The sequence below is a fragment of the Notolepis coatsorum genome (assembly GCF_963971535.1).
Source record: "Notolepis coatsorum genome assembly, chromosome: 1".
NCBI classification, from domain to species: domain Eukaryota; kingdom Metazoa; phylum Chordata; class Actinopteri; order Aulopiformes; family Paralepididae; genus Notolepis; species Notolepis coatsorum.
In genome coordinates, this window is record NC_140165.1 from 37,363,797 (window position 1) to 37,382,247 (window position 18,451).

General features: G+C 47.8%; 1 protein-coding gene across 1 annotated transcript in view; it reads left to right on the forward strand.

Annotated features, from left to right (window-relative positions):
* Positions 1–7,758: 7,758 nt before the first annotated feature.
* Positions 7,759–18,451, forward strand: part of LOC311231311 (inactive dipeptidyl peptidase 10-like) — a gene marked incomplete at both ends in the record, with an annotated part of 312,294 nt that continues 301,601 nt past the window's right edge. The window contains one exon of the mRNA XM_084317856.1: positions 7,759–7,818. Within this exon, the coding sequence (XP_084173982.1) occupies positions 7,759–7,818 (60 nt within the window). The remainder of the gene's footprint in view (positions 7,819–18,451) is intronic.

Here is an 18,451-nt window from a genome sequence, read left to right on the forward strand (position 1 = left end):
TTGGTAGGGTAGCAGGAGTGTGTGGGTATGGGCCACAGTGTGTTGAGTCACACGTGGTTCCGCCTGTGCGGTGTGTTCAAGGGGTTCTAGTTCCCTCTTGTTCGCATTCAGGTGGAGTTGACTGCGCCCCCCCTTCACTAGGAAGTATGGGGTGACAGGGCTCCCCGCACCCCTTGATGTGAGCTTACGGGTCCTCAGGGGGTACATCTGTCGGGTCTCGCGTCCGCTCTAACCCATATCTCATAAGGCTCAGAGCGGGACGCGATAAGCAAATACGATATATAACGATAGGTTATGTATATAACCTAGTTATATTAGTATTGGCTCAGCGTCCCGCTCTGCGCGGCCCTGAGTTCCCTCTTGAGGGATCTTTTCCTGGAACGAGATTTGGCGAGGAAGAGTGTTTGGTGACCAGAGTCATGGTTATATAGGCTACGCCTCCATAGGGGCGGGGGCTCCTTCAGGTGTGGGTGCATTTAGTTGTTCGTTGGGGTACAATAGGTACCATAGGAGATAAGGGGTATCTCATAAGGCTCAGAGCGGGACGCTTTGCCAATACTAATATAACTAGGTTATATACATAACCTATCATTCTACAGGTCTTCTCTCACTGAGAGACATGGGGGGAGAGAAAGAAGTGGGAGGAGACAAAGCTATTTATACTCGCCACCTGGTAGTACTCCTGAGAGTCTCCGCCTAGGGCGCCCTCTAGTGGAAACAGTTATATATGCAGGTAGACAGATACTAGTGTAAACAGTTATATATGCAGTTAGACAGTTACTAACAATCCTACACAGCACCTCTGCCTTCAACATATCTTTTGCAGGACACCATCAATATTTCTATTACGAATTAATATATATATATTCTTTTAGATAAGAGGAGATGGATCTTTATTCGTCCCCGTAGGGACATTCGGGTGTCATAGCAGCAACAGGAGGAGAGGAGAGGTACAGGCAGGACAATGGTAATAACATATGAAATAAAATAACATATAAGAATAAATAATAAGAAAAATATATAAATAAGAGAAATACAAATATCTGATCTGCAACTGGATCTCTGTGTGAGTGAACAGGTGATCACTATAATACCACTATGCCCGTATGTACAGTACAGCCCACCCTGGTATAATATATATATACTCCATAAGTCTACCCTGATATAAATAAACAGATTAAACAGACGAGTCTATGGCTGAGCGTGCTCCTCATAGAGGGGGTGGCAGGGAGATAGTGTTCAGCTTATTTCTCGTTCTCCTCTCCACACCCACCTCTGATTCGACTCCCACTACAGAGCTAGCCTTCCTCACCAGCTTGTTGTTTGTGTCCCTTGAATTCCACGGCGTAGAAGAAGACGCTGGCTACTACAGACTGGTAAAACGACTGCAGCAGCCTATTGCACACATTGAAGACCCTTCCTTTAAGGGCCTCTGTGTTGTCAGACAAGTCCAGTTTATTGTTCATGTGTACTCCACTCCAGTAATGGATATAGTCAAGTAGCTGCACTTAATATCATATTATACACCTGCATAGACCATTGACCATTAGTGTAAAAAAGGCATGAAATATAATATGGGAAGCACTTAGTAAAGCTCTTATAATGGATCTGATTTTCTGCCTACAGTGGAGACCAAACCCCTCGCACAAATAATTGGGGGATTGATTGAAACCTTTATTAATTCTTGAAAAAGACATTGAGGTTTTACAATTTACAATGCCGTCAAGATTACAAGTTCAAACATTCAAACAACAGTCATCTCTCGCCTCGACTACTGCAACGCACTGCTTGCTGGTTTACCGACCACCACCACCAAGCCACTTCAACTCATTCAGAACGCAGCCGCCTGCCTGATCTCCAACCTACCAAAGTCAGCCAATGTTACCCCACTTCTTAGGGACCTGCACTGGCTCCCCATTGGCGCACAAATCCGCTTCAAGGTCCTCGACCTGGTATATCGGGCAGCGAAGGGAACGGCTCCCGCCTACCTCAGATCAATGGTCTCTAACTACAGTACACACCCTCAAGACCCCTCCGCTCTACATCTTCTGGCCACCTCAGACTCACTCCTATCCGAGCTCCGGGAGGGTCATCTCAAGAGAAGCCGCCTATTATCTGTCCTTGCTCCATAGATCAAATCAAATCAAATGTATTTGTATAGCCCAAGATCACATGGAATAGCCCCCATGGGCTGTACAAGTCTTCTTGTATAAGTCAAGAAGAAACATCACAATAGATAAAACATTTTAAACCATACATTTTACACCATAAAATCCAAATATGTGACACTTCCTGACTTTCCCCAACGACTCACTAAAAACCTAGCAATAGGAAAACAAAAGCACCACAGGCGGTGTGGAGGAGAGAAACCTCAGATGGGCTGTTCAAAGGGGATCCTCTTTCAGTGATAATATAGTGTTGCAATGGATGATACAGTAGATGGATGGAGAATAGAACAGGCGAATAATGGGAACAGGGAATGAATGTATACTGTCGTGGAATATATTATTTCCCATTACAATACATACATAGTATCTAAGGTACATACGGTTTTTTAAATAGAGCTAAGAACAACAACAAAAAAAGCATAGGAAAACAGAGGGCAGTGTAGAGTGGATCCATCACACCTGTGGTAGTCAAAACCGGTTTGAGGAAGAATAGCCGCTCAAGGATGGCGCAGGGAGGATCGCACCACCTTGACCATCACACCACCTTGACAGGCCCAACGGGGCAGGACCAGGGCTGGCTGTATACCTGTATATCAACATATCATCACTCGAGACAACCACTCACAGAGAGACAGGGAGACAGGGACAGGGGTTAGAAAGCTCCCGTGTTCGCAATGGGCAGACATAGGAGCAGTAAATACATGTAATAAGCATATATATATGCATACATAGTAGCAATAGAATGAAGGTATATAAGACAATTATTAAATTAAAGTAATAAATAGAACTAAGAACAAAGAGGCATATGACTACAAGCGCTGGTACAGGATGAAGATGGCCAAGAAGATGGCTCAGGGCTATTTGCCCCGGGGGGCAGGAGAACCACTCAGAACAGGTTGAAGTCGAGCGGGCATGGTTAGATGTTGTAGGTCAGACTGAAGAAGGCATGAAGCAGAACCATGGCGCCAGTGGTGGTCAGAACCAGTTTGAGGTCGAGCAGTCGCTGCAATCTGTATGTCAACACACTAACTCGACAGGGGTTCGAAAATCTAACAGACATCCTAACTGAACTGACCAGATTCAACTAATGGTCTATCCCCGACCAGGTGAGGTCATGGTAGGCTGAAAGAGAGAGAGAAACGATGGGTCTTAAGCGAATATTTAAAGACTTCCACTGAGCAGGCACCCCTGACGATGGCAGTAATTTATTCCATAGTGAATGAATGAATGAAAGACACTCTTCTTCAATCAATATCTGAAATAATTTTTCAAAACAAACCTTGACCTCACTGTCCTCTACTGTCATGCACTCTTCCTTATATACTAACATACACTCGACACTGCAGCACTCAAGTTTGAACACTTTGATGAACATTGTTACTCAGCTGATAGAGTTGTACCCTTCCTGCTTACTTGTCATACAAAACTTGTAAGTCACTTTGGATAAAAGTGTCAGCTAAATGACAAAATGCAAATGTAAATACATTTGCATAAATAGGACAGAAACACAGGTGAAAAGAGAAGAAACAGAAAGAGAGATCAAAGTAAAAAGAGTTACATACTGAAGTAGGGAGGTTTCAGATCATGTTTTTAATTAAAGAAACATTCAAATCAAGGCGGCTGGGTAGCACAGCGGACTAAGCGTCTGTCTACCACTGCAGAGACACTGGTATCGAATCCGGCTGTCAGCAGTGCCTCCGGCTTGGCCGGTCGTCATACTGGCTCAATTGGCAGAGTCAGCGGGAGGGAAGCCGGTGGGTGGTAATCTGGTCATTGTAAACAGCGACTCCTACAGGTCGGTCAGGGTGCCTGCACAGCAAGGGAGGGAAATGGTGAAGGTAGTGTGACCTCCCACGCGTTACACTTCACCAATGAGAGTCCTCGCTGCCAGGTGAAAAGAGGCTGCTGGCTGTATCGGAGGAAGCATGTGATAGACTTCAGGGCTCCCTAGACAGACCAGTGGGGGGCACATGCGCGCAACGACCAGGAAGGGGAGGGGGGAATTGGCATAACGACAAAAAATTGGGATGGGTGGAAAATACAGAAAATAGGAGGAGAAAAAGCGGATAAAAAAAAAGAAACATTCAAATCAGGTTTTAGTTGCCATTATGCAACAAGTACAATGGAATTCTTACTCTCTGTTTGCTCCACAGCATAAAGGAATAAAAAGCAACAATTAACAGAATAAGAAAAGCAGGTATTTATATACAATAAACTGCGGCAATAACATAAGTACAAAGTATAAGTAAATAAAAATAAGTATGTTATGTTGTATGTTATACAAACCACCCTCGGAAGCCAGCCTCTTTGATGTGGGACCAGAGTTAAGGGCATGGCTACAAGATACGGAGTTGGACCTCTGACGTTACACGAAAGAAGAGGAACGGGACCTGTAAAAAGCAACACAACAGATTCAAAGGGGAAAATGCCAACCGGCGTGTATTTATTTATACAAAATAACAAAACAAAACCACAGAACAACATAGTGTGGGCAGGCGAAAGCCTGGGATATGATGTATGTAATTAAGCAATGTGTCTGTAAGCTGGTGACTATGTGTGTGTGTTTACTGTAACAATGTAGAATGGGGTCTTACCGTGTTGTATATGTGGTGGGCCAAGGTAGTCTAAAACAACTCCTGGGAATAGCTGAGAGTCCGGGGTCTTAATACGAGGGGCAGGCGAGAGAGAAAAAACACGAGGGACAAGCGAGTGGATAAAAAATACCGGGGAGTCAAGCGAGCGGAAAAAACCCAAGCGTGGGGTGATTTGGGGAACGGCGTCCCCACACTAGACAAAAGAGAGAGAAAACAAGGGTTAGTTTACCAGCCGGTAAATACAATGCGTGAATCAAAACTACGTTAAGCTGTAGCCCTATTTTCTTTTTTTTATCCACTTTTTCTCCTTATTTTAAATGTTTTCTCCCATCCCAATTTCGTATTTCCAATTCTCCCCTCCCCTGTCTTGAACGTTGCTCGACTATGCCTCCCACTGGTCGGTCGTAGGGAGGATAGAAGCCGTGCATCACGTACACGAGGTACACGAGGAGGCAGCCTGTCGCATCTTTTCACCAGACAGCGCAGACTCTCAGTGGCGAGGTGTAACGCATGGGAGGCTCACACTACCCCCGCTACTTCCTGTCTCTGCTGTGCAGGCGTCCCCCAACCGACCTGTAGGAGTCGCTGTCCACAATGTCCAATCCCCACCCATCGACTTCCACCCTCTAACTCTGCCAATTGAGATAGTATGACAACTGGCCCAAGCCGGAGGCAATGTTGACACCCGGATTCGAGACCGGAGTCTCTTGCATTGGTGACAAGCTCAATCTCCGCTGCGCCACCCAGCCGCCAACTGTAGCTGTAGCCCTATTTTCTGAAATTTTGCCTAAAGGTACATGCCTAAGTAAATGGAAGATTGAAGCATGAGTTCAGGGTGTGGCTGGGGTTGTGTGCTACAGTAAGTAGAGTGAAGCATGAGTTCAGGGTGTGGCTGGGGTTGTGTGCTACAGTGAGTAGAGTCAGGCATGAGTTCAGGGTGTGGCTGGGGTTGTGCGCTACAGTGAGTAGAGTGAAGCATGAGTTCAGGGGGTGACTATAGGGTTGTGTGCTACAGTGAGTAGAGTGAAGCATGAGTTCAGGGGGTGGCTGGGGTTGTGCGCTACAGTGAGTAGAGTGAAGCATGAGTTCAGGGGGTGACTAGGGTTGTGTGCTACAGTGAGTAGAGTGAAGCATGAGTTCAGGGGGTGATTAGGGTTGTGTGCTACAGTGAGTGCTTTGCATGTGATGACAGTGTCAATGAGGGCTGGGAGGTTGGGAGTAGGAGGTAGGAGTAGGGAGGGAGAGCAGTGATTTTGGAGGTGGTGTGTGACAGTGAGCATGGTGAAACAAAATGTGCAGCCTGTATCAAGCGAGACTCAATATGCCTGCAATGTCCCTGCCTAAGGGAAAATAAATATGCATTTTGAAATGTCTTGATGTCGGAGGCGTTTGGCAGACATTTAAAAGAAATGTCTTTATGAAGAAAAAGCATCAGCTAAACTCATTCACTGACAAAGAAAGAGAGAGAGAGAGATAGAGAGAGAGAAAGAGGAGAGTTTGAGTTTTAGCAAAGCCTAATTTGTGCAATTGTGACACTATACAGTATAACACACATCAAAGCAGTAGCTTATAAATAAATTAAATAGATCTATTGTAATACCTTCACAAAATGAGTTCCCTCGTCCAGAACTCTACAGAGGACGCCTCTACAAGCCCGCATTTTTTTCACCATTTAGTAAAGTCCTTTGAGTCCTTAATTTGCAGATAATATTGGAAAGCCAATCTAACCCTTTGAGAGAGAGAGAAAGAAAGAGAAAGAAAGAGAGAGAGAGAGCGACTACATGTGATAGGGGGATTTTAAGTGCAGTATTTACTGCATGATGAGTTGCAGTTGCCACACAATAGGGGATAGGCAAGCAGCATTACTGAATGAAGAATAACACTCAGTATAACACATTTGATTATCCCTTTCACTACCACACTACAGACGGTTAACCCTTTCACTACCACACTACAGACGGTTAACCCTTTCACTACCACACTACATACAGTTAACCCTTTCACTACCACACTACAGACGGTTAACCCTTTTACTACCACACTACAGAAGGTTAACCCTTTCACTACCACAGTACAGACGGTTAACCCTTTCACTACCACACTTAACCGTCTGTAGTGTGGTAGTGAAAGGTTACCCTTCGGTAGTGTGGTGGTGAAAGGGTTATAATGATTGTGCTATGGTGAGTGCAGTTCACTTTGTTACCTTCTGCTTTGGCAATGGATCTCTGTCAAAGCACCCACTGAACTGAAATAAATTGAGAGTGGGGGATAGAGAAATGAAGAGAGAGAGAGAGAGAGAGAGAGAGAGAGCGAGAGAGAGAGAGAGAGAGAGAGAGAGAGAGAGAGAGAGAGAGAGAGAGAGAGAGAGAGAGAGAGAGAGAGAGAGAGAGAGAGAGAGAGAGAGAGAGAGAGAGAGAGAGAGAGAGAGAAGGAGCTTGTATACAGATGGGATGCTTAAATCATTTTATAAGAGAGAGGGGGTGGTGTATATCGATGTGGTGCTAAACTCATTTAGTGTATGATTGAGAGAGAGAGAGAGAGAGAGAGAGAGAGAGAGAGAGAGAGAGAGAGAGAGAGAGAGAGAGAGAGAGAGAGAGAGAGAGAGCGGGAGGGAGCCTGCATGCAGACGCGCTGCTTTCAGAGCCTTGAGAAGTCAGGCTGCAACACGAGAGAGAACCAGCTGAGACAAAGACTTACCAGCAGCATTACTATAATCCAAACATTATCACAGTATCATCAGCAAATGAGTTGGCTTCACTGGGGAAGATGCTTGCGAGGATGGACATTTTTTTAAAGAATGGAGATTTTTTAAAGAACTGAGCTCTTGACCTACCTGCAAGGATGATATATGCAACATAGGTATCATCATATAGAAAGTAAGAGTTTCAGTTTAATCCCAGTGGAATCCCAGTAGGTGCAGCTGTTGCTGTGAATCCTGACCTCACACAGACAGTCGAAGATAAAGGGACATTCCCTGAATTAAGGAGCAGTTGAAGATGAACCAAACGGCATCCGTGTCTCACCAGATCGACGTCCAGTCGTCCAGGGACTATAAGGTGAGGCTTTTTTCCATTATGAGTTTCCTCTCTGGCTGTCCCTGGTTAAAGCAATTCTTAGTCATAGGATTTTGTTGACTGATCGATTATTTGATTAATTTGTAAACTACAATTGTCTTTCCTACATGCGGTTATACAGAGGGACCTTTTTTAGCTTAACGCTTGCCAGAGCTGTGCTTATTCTTCTTCAGGAAATAACTCATTCAGCATGGGGGGGGAAAGCATAAAGAATCAACTGTACACTGACAAAGTCTTGCCAAGTCTTTGCTAAGACCAAAGCGACCAATTTATCAAATAATCGCATCCTGTAACAGGCTTCTTCAGTGTCTAAACGCACCACAGAGCTCACTGCAAGGACTAACAGTGAGTGACTGCTGAGGTGTGAGTTCTAATGTACTTTGAAGCAGACATGTTTGTTTACATATTTATTATCTGGAAACTTTGGGAGCAAATTAGAACTGTAGAACTACATGTCATTTCATGTTGAAAAGTGACGAGATGAGAAAGTTGGCAACGGCTAAAAAGTACAAGCTCGCCACTCCCCTTTTTTTAAAGAAGAAACTGCATACAATTTATGCATGAAAAACTGAAATGTAAGTAAATTTTGTAATCTTGGGTTTACAGTTCAGTTTTCAGCGTGTCAGGAAGGCACCGTGGAGCAATATGCTTTGGGCACGATAATGCAATGAAGAGTTGTGCTGCTGATGCTGCCAGGTTTTGCGTTCTGTATTTTGGCATTCAAATACGGTAATTGCTTATGTGGTATTTGCACTTGTTCTGTTGATTGTTGGTTGGTTGATTGTTGGTTGTCGGGCAAGAACCTTCTATGTCCAAAAAGGGTAAACCTTTCAGGAATAATGAGAAATAATAATAAAAAAATTATTTTTAGATTGACGGCAATGTATTGTTTTTGAAGTTCTACATTGGGCTTTGAATGGGATCATGGTGGCTATTTGAAACCTGGTCACTGCACAAACTAAAATGTGAACATAAAAAATGTGAACATTCAATTCAAGTTAAAACATGAAAAGCAGAATTGGCCATATAAGGTTTTCGTCCATCAGCAGCCTTATATTTGATTAATAATTACATTTTATTCTGAACTAAAACTGGCCCCTGACTGAGGCAGATTCTTCCCATCAATGCTGCAATTCTGTAGTACATTAGCTGTGAAAAAAGACAAATTGTAGCTGCATAAACTGGCATCAGAGAGGTTATACATAATCTAAATATATTCATTATTTGTCAGAAATGCAGGCACACATTCCTTCTCTCAGCATGGCTCAGTCATTCCTCACACAGAGAGAATAAAAAAAACTGAATATAATCCTATGCTAAAGAAACCTATGCTGCCACAACACCCAAGTAGCCGAATGATGAAAAATACCACCACGGAGGGTGCTGCCATATATATTACTCACAATTTATGCAAAGAAGCAGCGTGACCATATTCGTCAGAATTCATTCCGAAGAAGTGCTTAGCCGAGAGAAAAGAAGATTTCCTCGTTCCCCCGAGTGGAGCTCTGCGCCTGGGGATTTGGTGACAAGGTGGCGCGGTTGCAGAGCAACGTTTATGATAACAAATCATAGTCCTGCAGGAACGGAGGGGCAAGGCGCTGTGCGCCGAGAGATTAGAGGAGCTGCTGTCAGATGAGAACCATGTACGTCGTTCGGCGTCTCGACTCGTGTTCCGCCTCAACGTTTCATACTTATTCCAGAGCTTAATTTCAACATCAAAGGGGTATTTCACAGAGAGAAAAAAAAAAGCTATGGTGATTTATTCTGCACATAATCTTAAAATAAGATAACATAATATGGGAGAGGGAGAGGGGGGGGGGGGGGTACAGGCAGGATAATAAGAATGACATAATAAAATTCAAATAAAATAATTTAAATAACATGTATTTAGTTGGCGCAGTGGGCAAGGCGCTCGCCACTAACGCAGGAGATGCTGGGTTCGAGCCCAGCTCTCGGCGTTGCTACCAGCTTGGCTGGTCGTTCATACTAACACAATTGGCAGTGTTAGGGGTGGGAAAGCTGGTGGGTGGGGATTGGATGTTGTGGACAGCGACTCCTACAGGTCGGTTGGTGTGCCTGTACAGCAGAATCAGGAAGTAACGGGGGCAGCATGAGCCTCCCACGCGCTACTCCTCGACACTGAGATATCGCGCTGTACAGGTGAAAAGATGCGACAGCTGCCTCCTCGTGTACCGGAGGGGACACGTGATGCAAGGCTTGGTCCTCACTGCAGCCGACCAGTGGGAGGCATAGTCTAGCAACGTTTGAGACAGGGGAGGGGAGAATTGAAGGGAGAATTGGCGAGGCGAAATTGGGATGGGAGAAAAAATTGAAAAAAATAAGGAGAAAAAGTGGATAAAAAAAACATGTATTTCATATACATTTTGCACTTGTTGTTCTAGTTTGACAGTTATTGTCATATAGGAGGACACTGAATCCTTGAGTTGTGTTAAGTACATGCTAAATTAAATCATGTTGATGGGGAAAAAATATTTGAGCTACAGTTAAAACAGCAAAAGGATTCAGTGGCCTCCGATCACATCCCTGGATGACATGCAACACTCAAACTCAACACTCAAACAAAAAAATTAACTGTCAAACTAAATGAATGCGTGCAAAACTGTTTGGAGCTCTGGGATGTGTGTGAGATTATTTGCAAAATAAACCAGCATTGTTTTAGTTTTTTTGTGAAGTGCCCCTTTTATTTGTTTGAAGATTTTAGCCCATGATCTCTATGATGTACACTGATTGCAGGGGAATATGACTGCTAATGTAACGGTTGTTCTGTGTGTTAGTCTGGCTAACACCCGTTTTGTCTGCGTTGTGTTCTGGGGACTTCAAACGCCACAGGGAAGGAGGAGACGGTTCTACTGTCGGCAATAACGGCCATTTATTGCTGGTTCAGTCAACTCTCAAATGGTGGGGAACCTGCGGTGCACACAATGAATGGCAAAAGCACCACAAAAGACGGTATTACATTCGTTTCCAGTCCTGAATCAAATCTCTTAGGTTGAGCGTTCTGGCGCGAAGTGCCTACGTGGACCGCGTGACCTAGCCACATCTCACACAGTAACTAGCATACTAAACCTGTTAGCCTGAGCGTGAATGGCATTTAATATAAATGTACAAAGTGTATAAAGTGAATACATAAACATGAAAGAAACATTTTAGAATACACATACCTGCAGTGCACACAATGAATGGCAAAAGTACCACAAAAGACGGTATTACATTCGTTTCCAGTCCTGAGTCAAATCTGTCGACAAAGAACCATGAATGACTAACTGTATTTGACGGCGAATTTCACCGACCAAAACATCCAATTGTGCATAGAATTTACCCAAAACATTTGTAACAACATTACTGAGTCAACATTACTCAATTACTAACAGAATTCTTACCTGAATATTTACAACCTATGAATCCACAAAGTGCTACACGTTAATCAATATCGTTACCTCTTAGGTTGAGCGTTCTGGTGCGAAGTGACTAGAACCGGGAAAGTACTCTATAGACAATGAACTGGTCTAGTGAACCGGAAGCAAAGCTCTTGACCGTGAACTTTCTTAAAGTGACGGTTCATATAAAAGTGTCTTTGGTATTGTGAGAACTGGGGTCTGGAGCACAGCCCAATTGCTGAATACACGAGAAGAGATAGGAGCGGTTTCAAGGGTGTTTAATGTCAATTGAGCAACACAGGAATTGGGGGAAATAGAACAGGGTTATGTTCTGTCTTGTGGCTGCCGCGGTGGCAGTGAGCGAGCAAGCGGTCCTGGTGCTTGTCTTGGGAGCTGCTGGGTTGCAGCGGGAGAACAAGTGTTCCTCTTCGGGAACAGGTGACGTCCAGGCAGGGACGGCGGTCCTTTGGGGCACAGGAGAGAAACAGGTTAGAGTAAGGCAAATACACGGTTGGTATCTAGCAGAGCTTTCGGCAGAGACGTCGTACCTGGGCAGTGGTAATTAATACCACGACAGCTTCTGGTCAGCGTCGAGGTGTAGAAGTAGTCCCCCCATCAGGGAAGGATTGAGTGCAGCTGTGGAGAGTGGGGTGCTTGACTGCGTGCGAATTAGGGGGATGAAATACAGCTGGGCGTATGAGGGTAAAGGAAGGGGTGACTGGAGAAAGAGAGGATGAGGAGGAGTGTGCAGTGGATGGAGAGGGGGATGAAGAGGAGCGTGTGGAGGACGTGAGGGGAAAAGGAGGGGGAGTGAAGTAGGCCCGTGCTGTGATTATCACAGGACCCCCTCTACGGGTGAGCCCGATGAAAGTCCCGGACGAGATCCGGGTCCAGGATCATCGACCGGGAGATCCAGCTCCGCTCCTCCGGGCCTTAGCCCTCCCAGTCGACCAGGTACTGGAAGCCGCGGCCGCGTCGCCGCACGACCAGCAACTCCCGGACCACGTAGGCCGGGTGGTCGTCTATCACCAGCGGAGGAGGGGGCTCTGGAGCAGGGGGAGACAGGGGACTGGAGACCACCGGTTTGAGCTGGGAGACATGGAAGGAAGGGTGAATGCGCATATGGGGGGGGAGCTGGAGCTTGACAACAGAGGGATTTATGAGAGACAGGATATTGTAGGGCCCCACGAAACGGGGGGTTAGTTTCCGTGAGACGGATTTGAGTTTCAGGTCCCGAGATGAGAGCCATACCATCTGACCTGGTACATAGGCGGGAGCCGGGGTCCGGTGGCGGTTGGCGAAGCGCCGGTTCTGGTCCACAGTCCGGAGCAGCGCAGCCCTTGTCTCCTCCCAGATCGTCCTGCAGCGACGGAGATGGTCTTGCACCGACGGCACGGCGATCTCCTCTTCCTGGGCAGGGAACAGCGGGGGTTGATAGCCCAAAGATGACTCAAAGGGGGACTGACCTGTGGCCGCCGAAGACAGGGAATTGTGGGCGTATTCAACCCATGGCAGGAAGGCGCTCCAGCCGGAGGGGTCCCGGGCTGTCACGCAGCGGAGTGCGGATCCCAGGTCCTGGTTGGCCCGCTCCGACTGGCCGTTGGTCTGTGGGTGGAACCCGGAGGAGAGGCTGACGTGGCCCCCAGAGCCCGACAGAAAGCCCTCCAGACCTGGGATATGAACTGAGGGCCCCTGTCGGAGACGATGTCTGCCGGGATCCCATGGAGTCGGAAGACGTGGAGTACCATCAGGTCAGCAGTCTCTGCAGCAGAGGGGAGTTTGGGAAGAGCAACGAAGTGCACAGCCTTTGAGAAACGGTCAACAATGGTGAGGATGGCAGTGTTACCGTGTGAGAGGGGAAGGCCGGTGACGAAGTCCAGGGCGACGTGCGACCAGGGCCGACCGGGGACTGGGAGCGGACGAAGGAGCCCGGCGGGCGGTCGATGGGAGGCCTTCGCACGAGCACAGACGGTGCACGCCAGGACGAAAGCGCGGGTGTCCTCTCTCATGGTGACCCACCAGAAGTGCCTCTTCAGCAGGGATAGTGTCCGGTCGATCCCCGGGTGGCACGCGAACCGGGAAGCGTGAACCCACTCGAGCACCTGGGAGCGGACAAGGTCAGGGACAAAAAGCCGGTTAGGTGGACCGTTACCTGGGTCAGGCTGGGCACGCTGTGCCTCCCTGACGATGGACTGGATCTCCCAGGTGGCGGTGGCCACCAGACAGGAAGTGGAAAGGATGGTGTCGGGGTGTGTGGGACCCTCCTCAGGGACGAACTGCCGGGAGAGGGCGTCTGGCTTGGTGTTCTTGGAACCAGGCCGGTAGGTCAGGGTGAAATTAAACATAGTGAAGAACAGCGCCCAGCGAGCCTGGCGAGAGTTCAGGCACTTGGCCGTTGAGACGTAGGCGAGGTTCTTGTGGTCCGTCCAAACCAGGAAGGGGACCTCCGATCCCTCCAGCCAGTGCCTCCATTCCTCCAGGGCTAGCTTGACCGCTAGGAGCTCCAGGTTCCCGATGTCGTAGTTGACCTCGGCTGGGGTTAGGCGGCGTGAGAAAAAGGCAGGGGTGCAGCTTCTGGTCGGTAGCGGAGCGTTGGGAAAGAACCGCCCCCACTCCGGTGCAGGAGGCGTCCACCTCCAACACGAACTGGCGGGACGTGTCCGGCTGGACGAGGATGGGAGCGGTGGTGAAGCGCCGGCGCAGCTAGGCGAAGGCGGAGTCCACTGCGTCGGACCAGACGAAGGGCACCGAAGGCGAGGTGAGTTGGGTGAGGGGCGCCGCGACCAGGCTGTAGTCCCTGATGAAGCGCAGATAAGAGGGGGCAAATCCCAGGAAACGTTGGAGCTGTTTGACGTTGGTGGGACGGGGCCAGTCGGACACCGCTCTGATCTTCTCGGGGTCCGCCCGGATCTTGCCGCCCTCAATGATGTAGCCGAGGAAGCCGATGGAGGAGACGTGGAACTCACACTTCTCTGCCTTGACGAACAGCTTGTTCTCCAGAAGACGCTGGAGGACCCGGCGGACGTGCTGGACATGCTCCTCCATGGAGCGGGAGAAGATCAGGATGTCGTCTAAGTCAGTGGTTCCCAAAGTCGGGGTCGCGACCCAAAGGTGGGCCGCGAGCAGCCACGGATGGGCCGCGAGTTGATTTAAAAAAAAAAAAAAAAAAAAAAAATTTTTTTTTTTTTTTTTTTTTTTTTTTTTTTTTGTCAGGTCACTGAACTTAGAAGCAGGCCAGGACAGTGTTTCTAGTTGTATTCTAAAATTCTATTCTATTGTATTCTAAAATGTGACTATATGGTTTTATATTAACTTAATAAATAAACAAAAACGAAAAATCTACTTATTTCAACGAACATTTCAAACTAAATAACAGATTATGCACATAAAACGCTGAAAACAACCGAAGCAACAATAGTATTTTAATGAGGCTATTATTATTATCATTATTATTTTGCAACAAGTTAGCCCTCTCATAAATAGCACATATAAATGAATAACTAACTTGAACTAACTTAATAGGATTGAAGTGATATTTGGCTTAAAAAATCGGTCGCCTGGCAAAAAAAAAAAAAAAAAAAGCCAGACGATGTGCATTGGGCCGCGGCTCTCTGACGCCTTATTTTCTGGGCCCCGGCCTGAAAAGTTTGGGAACCCCTGGTCTAAGTAGACAAATACGGAGCGGTGGAGTACGTCACGGAGAACGTCATTGACGAGGGCCTGGAAGACAGCAGGGGCGTTGGTCAGTCCAAATGGCATTACCTTGTACTCGAAGTGGCCGAGTGGTGTCTTGAAGGCCGTCTTCCACTCGTCTCCCTCCCGCATGCGGACAAGGTGGTAGGCGTTCCTGAGGTCCAGTTTTGTGAAGATGGTGGCACCTTGCAGGGGCTCAAAAGCAGAGTCGATTAAAGGCAGGGGGTATTTGTTCTTTACCGTGATGTTGTTGAGACCCCGGTAATCGATACAGGGGCGAAGGGAACGATCCTTCTTGGAAACAAAGAAGAATCCTGCGCCGACAGGAGAGGAGGAGGGGGTGATTATTCCCGAGGCCAAGGATTCGTGAACGTACTTCTCCATTGATTCTCTCTCTGGGCGCGAGAGGTTGAACAGGCGACTAGCGGGGAGTGGCGCCCCGGGGAGTAACTCAATGGCGCAGTCATATTGGCGATGAGGAGGCAGGGAGAGAGCCTGTTGTTTGCTGAAAACCGCTTTTAAATCATGGTAGGCCGGCGGAATTGCAGACAGATCAATGTTCTCATTGGGGGGTGCGAACCGGCGCCCTCTAGTGGCGGCTGAGCCGACTGCAGACAAGCGACGTGACAGTGAGTGCTCCAGCTGGTCACTAGGCCGGTAGGCCAATTGATAACGGGATTGTGTAACTTGAGCTAAGGCATGCCCAGGACAATGGGATTGTGGGGAGAGTTGGTAACGTGAAACCGAATATTCTCGCTGTGATTCCCGGATAGCAGAAGGCGAAAAGGTACGGTGTGGCGAGTAATCCGCATGAGAAGTTTCCCGTTTAACCCCCGGGCATCACGGGGTATCGGCAAGGCGCCAGTAGCGATGTTGTAACGGGAGACTACTCCGGCGTCGATGAGGTTCTCGTCGGCCCCTGTGTCAACCAGGGCAGATAACGGGAGTGATTGGTTATTCAGACACAGCGTGGCGCGGAATAGCATGTTTGGGCCGGAGCTGGGAGCGATATCAAGACTCGAACAGACGCCCAGCGCTACTGTCGAGCCCCGTCGTTTGGGCGAAGCGAGCATGAGGCAACGGAGTGACCTGTTTGACCGCAGTACAGGCATGCTCCTGTAGCGAGCCTGTGTCGGCGTTCGCTGGGAGGGAGACATGGGCTCGAAGGAACTATTTTCTTCAGTGTGGGCGGCGCAACGAGGCGGACCGGGTATAGGCGAACGAGCGGTGCTAGCTTTCTCTCGACGACGTTCCCGAAGACGCAGGTCCAGTTCCCTGGCCAAATGGATTAGCTCACTCAGGGAGGTGGGTCTTTCTTTGGACGCAAGCTCGTCTTTAATAGCGTCGTTCAAGCCCTGGCGAAATGCGCCTCGCAACGGTGTGTCCCCCCAGTCGGAGCCGGCGGCGAGGATGTGGAAATCGATAGCGTATTCGCTTACGCTGCGGCTTCCCTGGCGGATCGAAAACAAGCCGGATGCCCCCTCTGAGCCATCTGGAGGGTGGTCAAACATTTTACGCATGTCGTCGACGTACTCGGAGTACGAATTGCAGAGGAAGGAATTGTTAAAGTGGAGAGCGGTGGCCCATTTCAACGCTGCGCCCGTGAGCAGCGCCGACAGGTAAGCTACTTTAGACCTATCGCTGTGAAACGTGTGGGGTTGTTGTTCGAACACTAACGAGCACTGGAATAAAAACGCACAGCATTTGGAGACGCTTCCATCGTAACGTTCTGGTGCGGGGACAGGGGGTTCTCTATGCGGGGGGCTTGGTGCAGCGGGGGTAGCGGCTGGTAGGCCCTGCTGTGCCAAGTGTGCCTCGATACGTAGATACTGTGTTTCTCGCTCAACGGAGTCGAGGGCGAGTGCGGCCAGCTGCGCCGTGACGGCGTCTAGGGAGTGAGCGAGTTGGTCAACCCGGGCGGTCTGGCCGTTGATGATACTCACAGACTGCTTCTGAAACTTCTTCCATTCCTCGGTCTCGTGTACTGTCATCGTGGTCGTGGTATTCTGTGAGAACTGGGGTCTGGAGCACAGTCCAATTGCTGAATACACGAGAAGAGATAGGAGCGGTTTCAAGGGTGTTTAATGTCAATTGAGCAACACAGGAATTGGGGGAAATAGAACGGGTTATGTTCTGTCTTGTGGCTGCCGCGGCGGCAGTGAGCGAGCAAGCGGTCCTGGTGCTTGTCTTGGGAGCTGCTGGGGTGCAGCGGGAGAACAAGTGTTCCTCTTTGGGAACAGGTGACGTCCAGGCAGGGACGGCGGTCCTTTGGGGCACAGGAGAGAAACAGGTTAGAGTAAGGCAAATACACGGTTGGTATCTAGCAGAGCTTTCGGCAGAGACGTCGTACCTGGGCAGTGGTAATTAATACCACAACAGCTTCTGGTCAGCGTCGAGGTGTAGAAGTAGTCCCCCCATCAGGGAAGGATTGAGTGCAGCTGTGGAGAGTGGGGTGCTTGACCGCGTGCGAATTAGGGGGATTAAATACAGCTGGGCGTATGAGGGTAAAGGAAGGGGTGACTGGAGAAAGAGAGGATGAGGAGGAGTGTGCAGTGGATGGAGAGGGGGATGAAGAGGAGCGTGTGGAGGACGTGAGGGGAAAAGGAGGGGGAGTGAAGTAGGCCCATGCTGTGATTATGACATGTATAAATAAATCATAAACACAAGTACAACCAACAGTATTCCTAACATTTGTAAACCTAGGATTTGGTGACATTTCAATCCTACAAAATAATAAACAATGTTCATTTAACACTTGTTACACTAACAAGGCCATAACAATGTCAAATCACAGTTGGTCTACACATACTTTCTCCAGGCATTAACCTTATAAGCTTAATTCCCCCTTAAATGTCCTCTTCAGCATCTTCAAAGGTGAGAACACTAATTTCAGTCTGCATCCCAGGTCAATGTCATTCACATCTGATTCAAAATAGTGTTCTGTATGCTGTTGTAATTGTGAGCAAAACAAGGCTATGCTTATTGCATTATTGAACGCAGTACAGGGTTCGGGGAAGCTCAAAGGGTTAATTGATAAACTCTTTGATCTCAGTGTGATGGCATGCCGATAATTGCTGGGGAATATGATAGCTAACCGGGTCATAATAGTATATATATGTAGGAATTACATATAATATTCACACGGCAGCTGCAGCCTGTGGGCCGAGATGAGAAATGTCCTATACAGGCTCTGCCAAAATATGAGGTGTAGTAGGCTGCTGTAACATCGTTTGTGCTGCTCAGACTCTAGATTCACACTACAAAAAGAAATCGGTCATCTTAAAAGGTGCACTATGTCGTTTGGTGAGAGTCAGAGAAGTGAATAATTTCTAAGGTATCTTTTCACAACTCAATAAACAAACTGTCCTCAGAGGAACATTGGATCCCTGGAACTGTTTGAAGCTGAAAAGCTTCTTGAAAAGGTTTTCATTGCTGTCGTTTACAAAGGCAGTGCCGGCAATTTTGTTAACCTGTTAAGCTGTTGGGGGACCCTGCTGTACTCGTCGTAAATCGATCAATAGGCC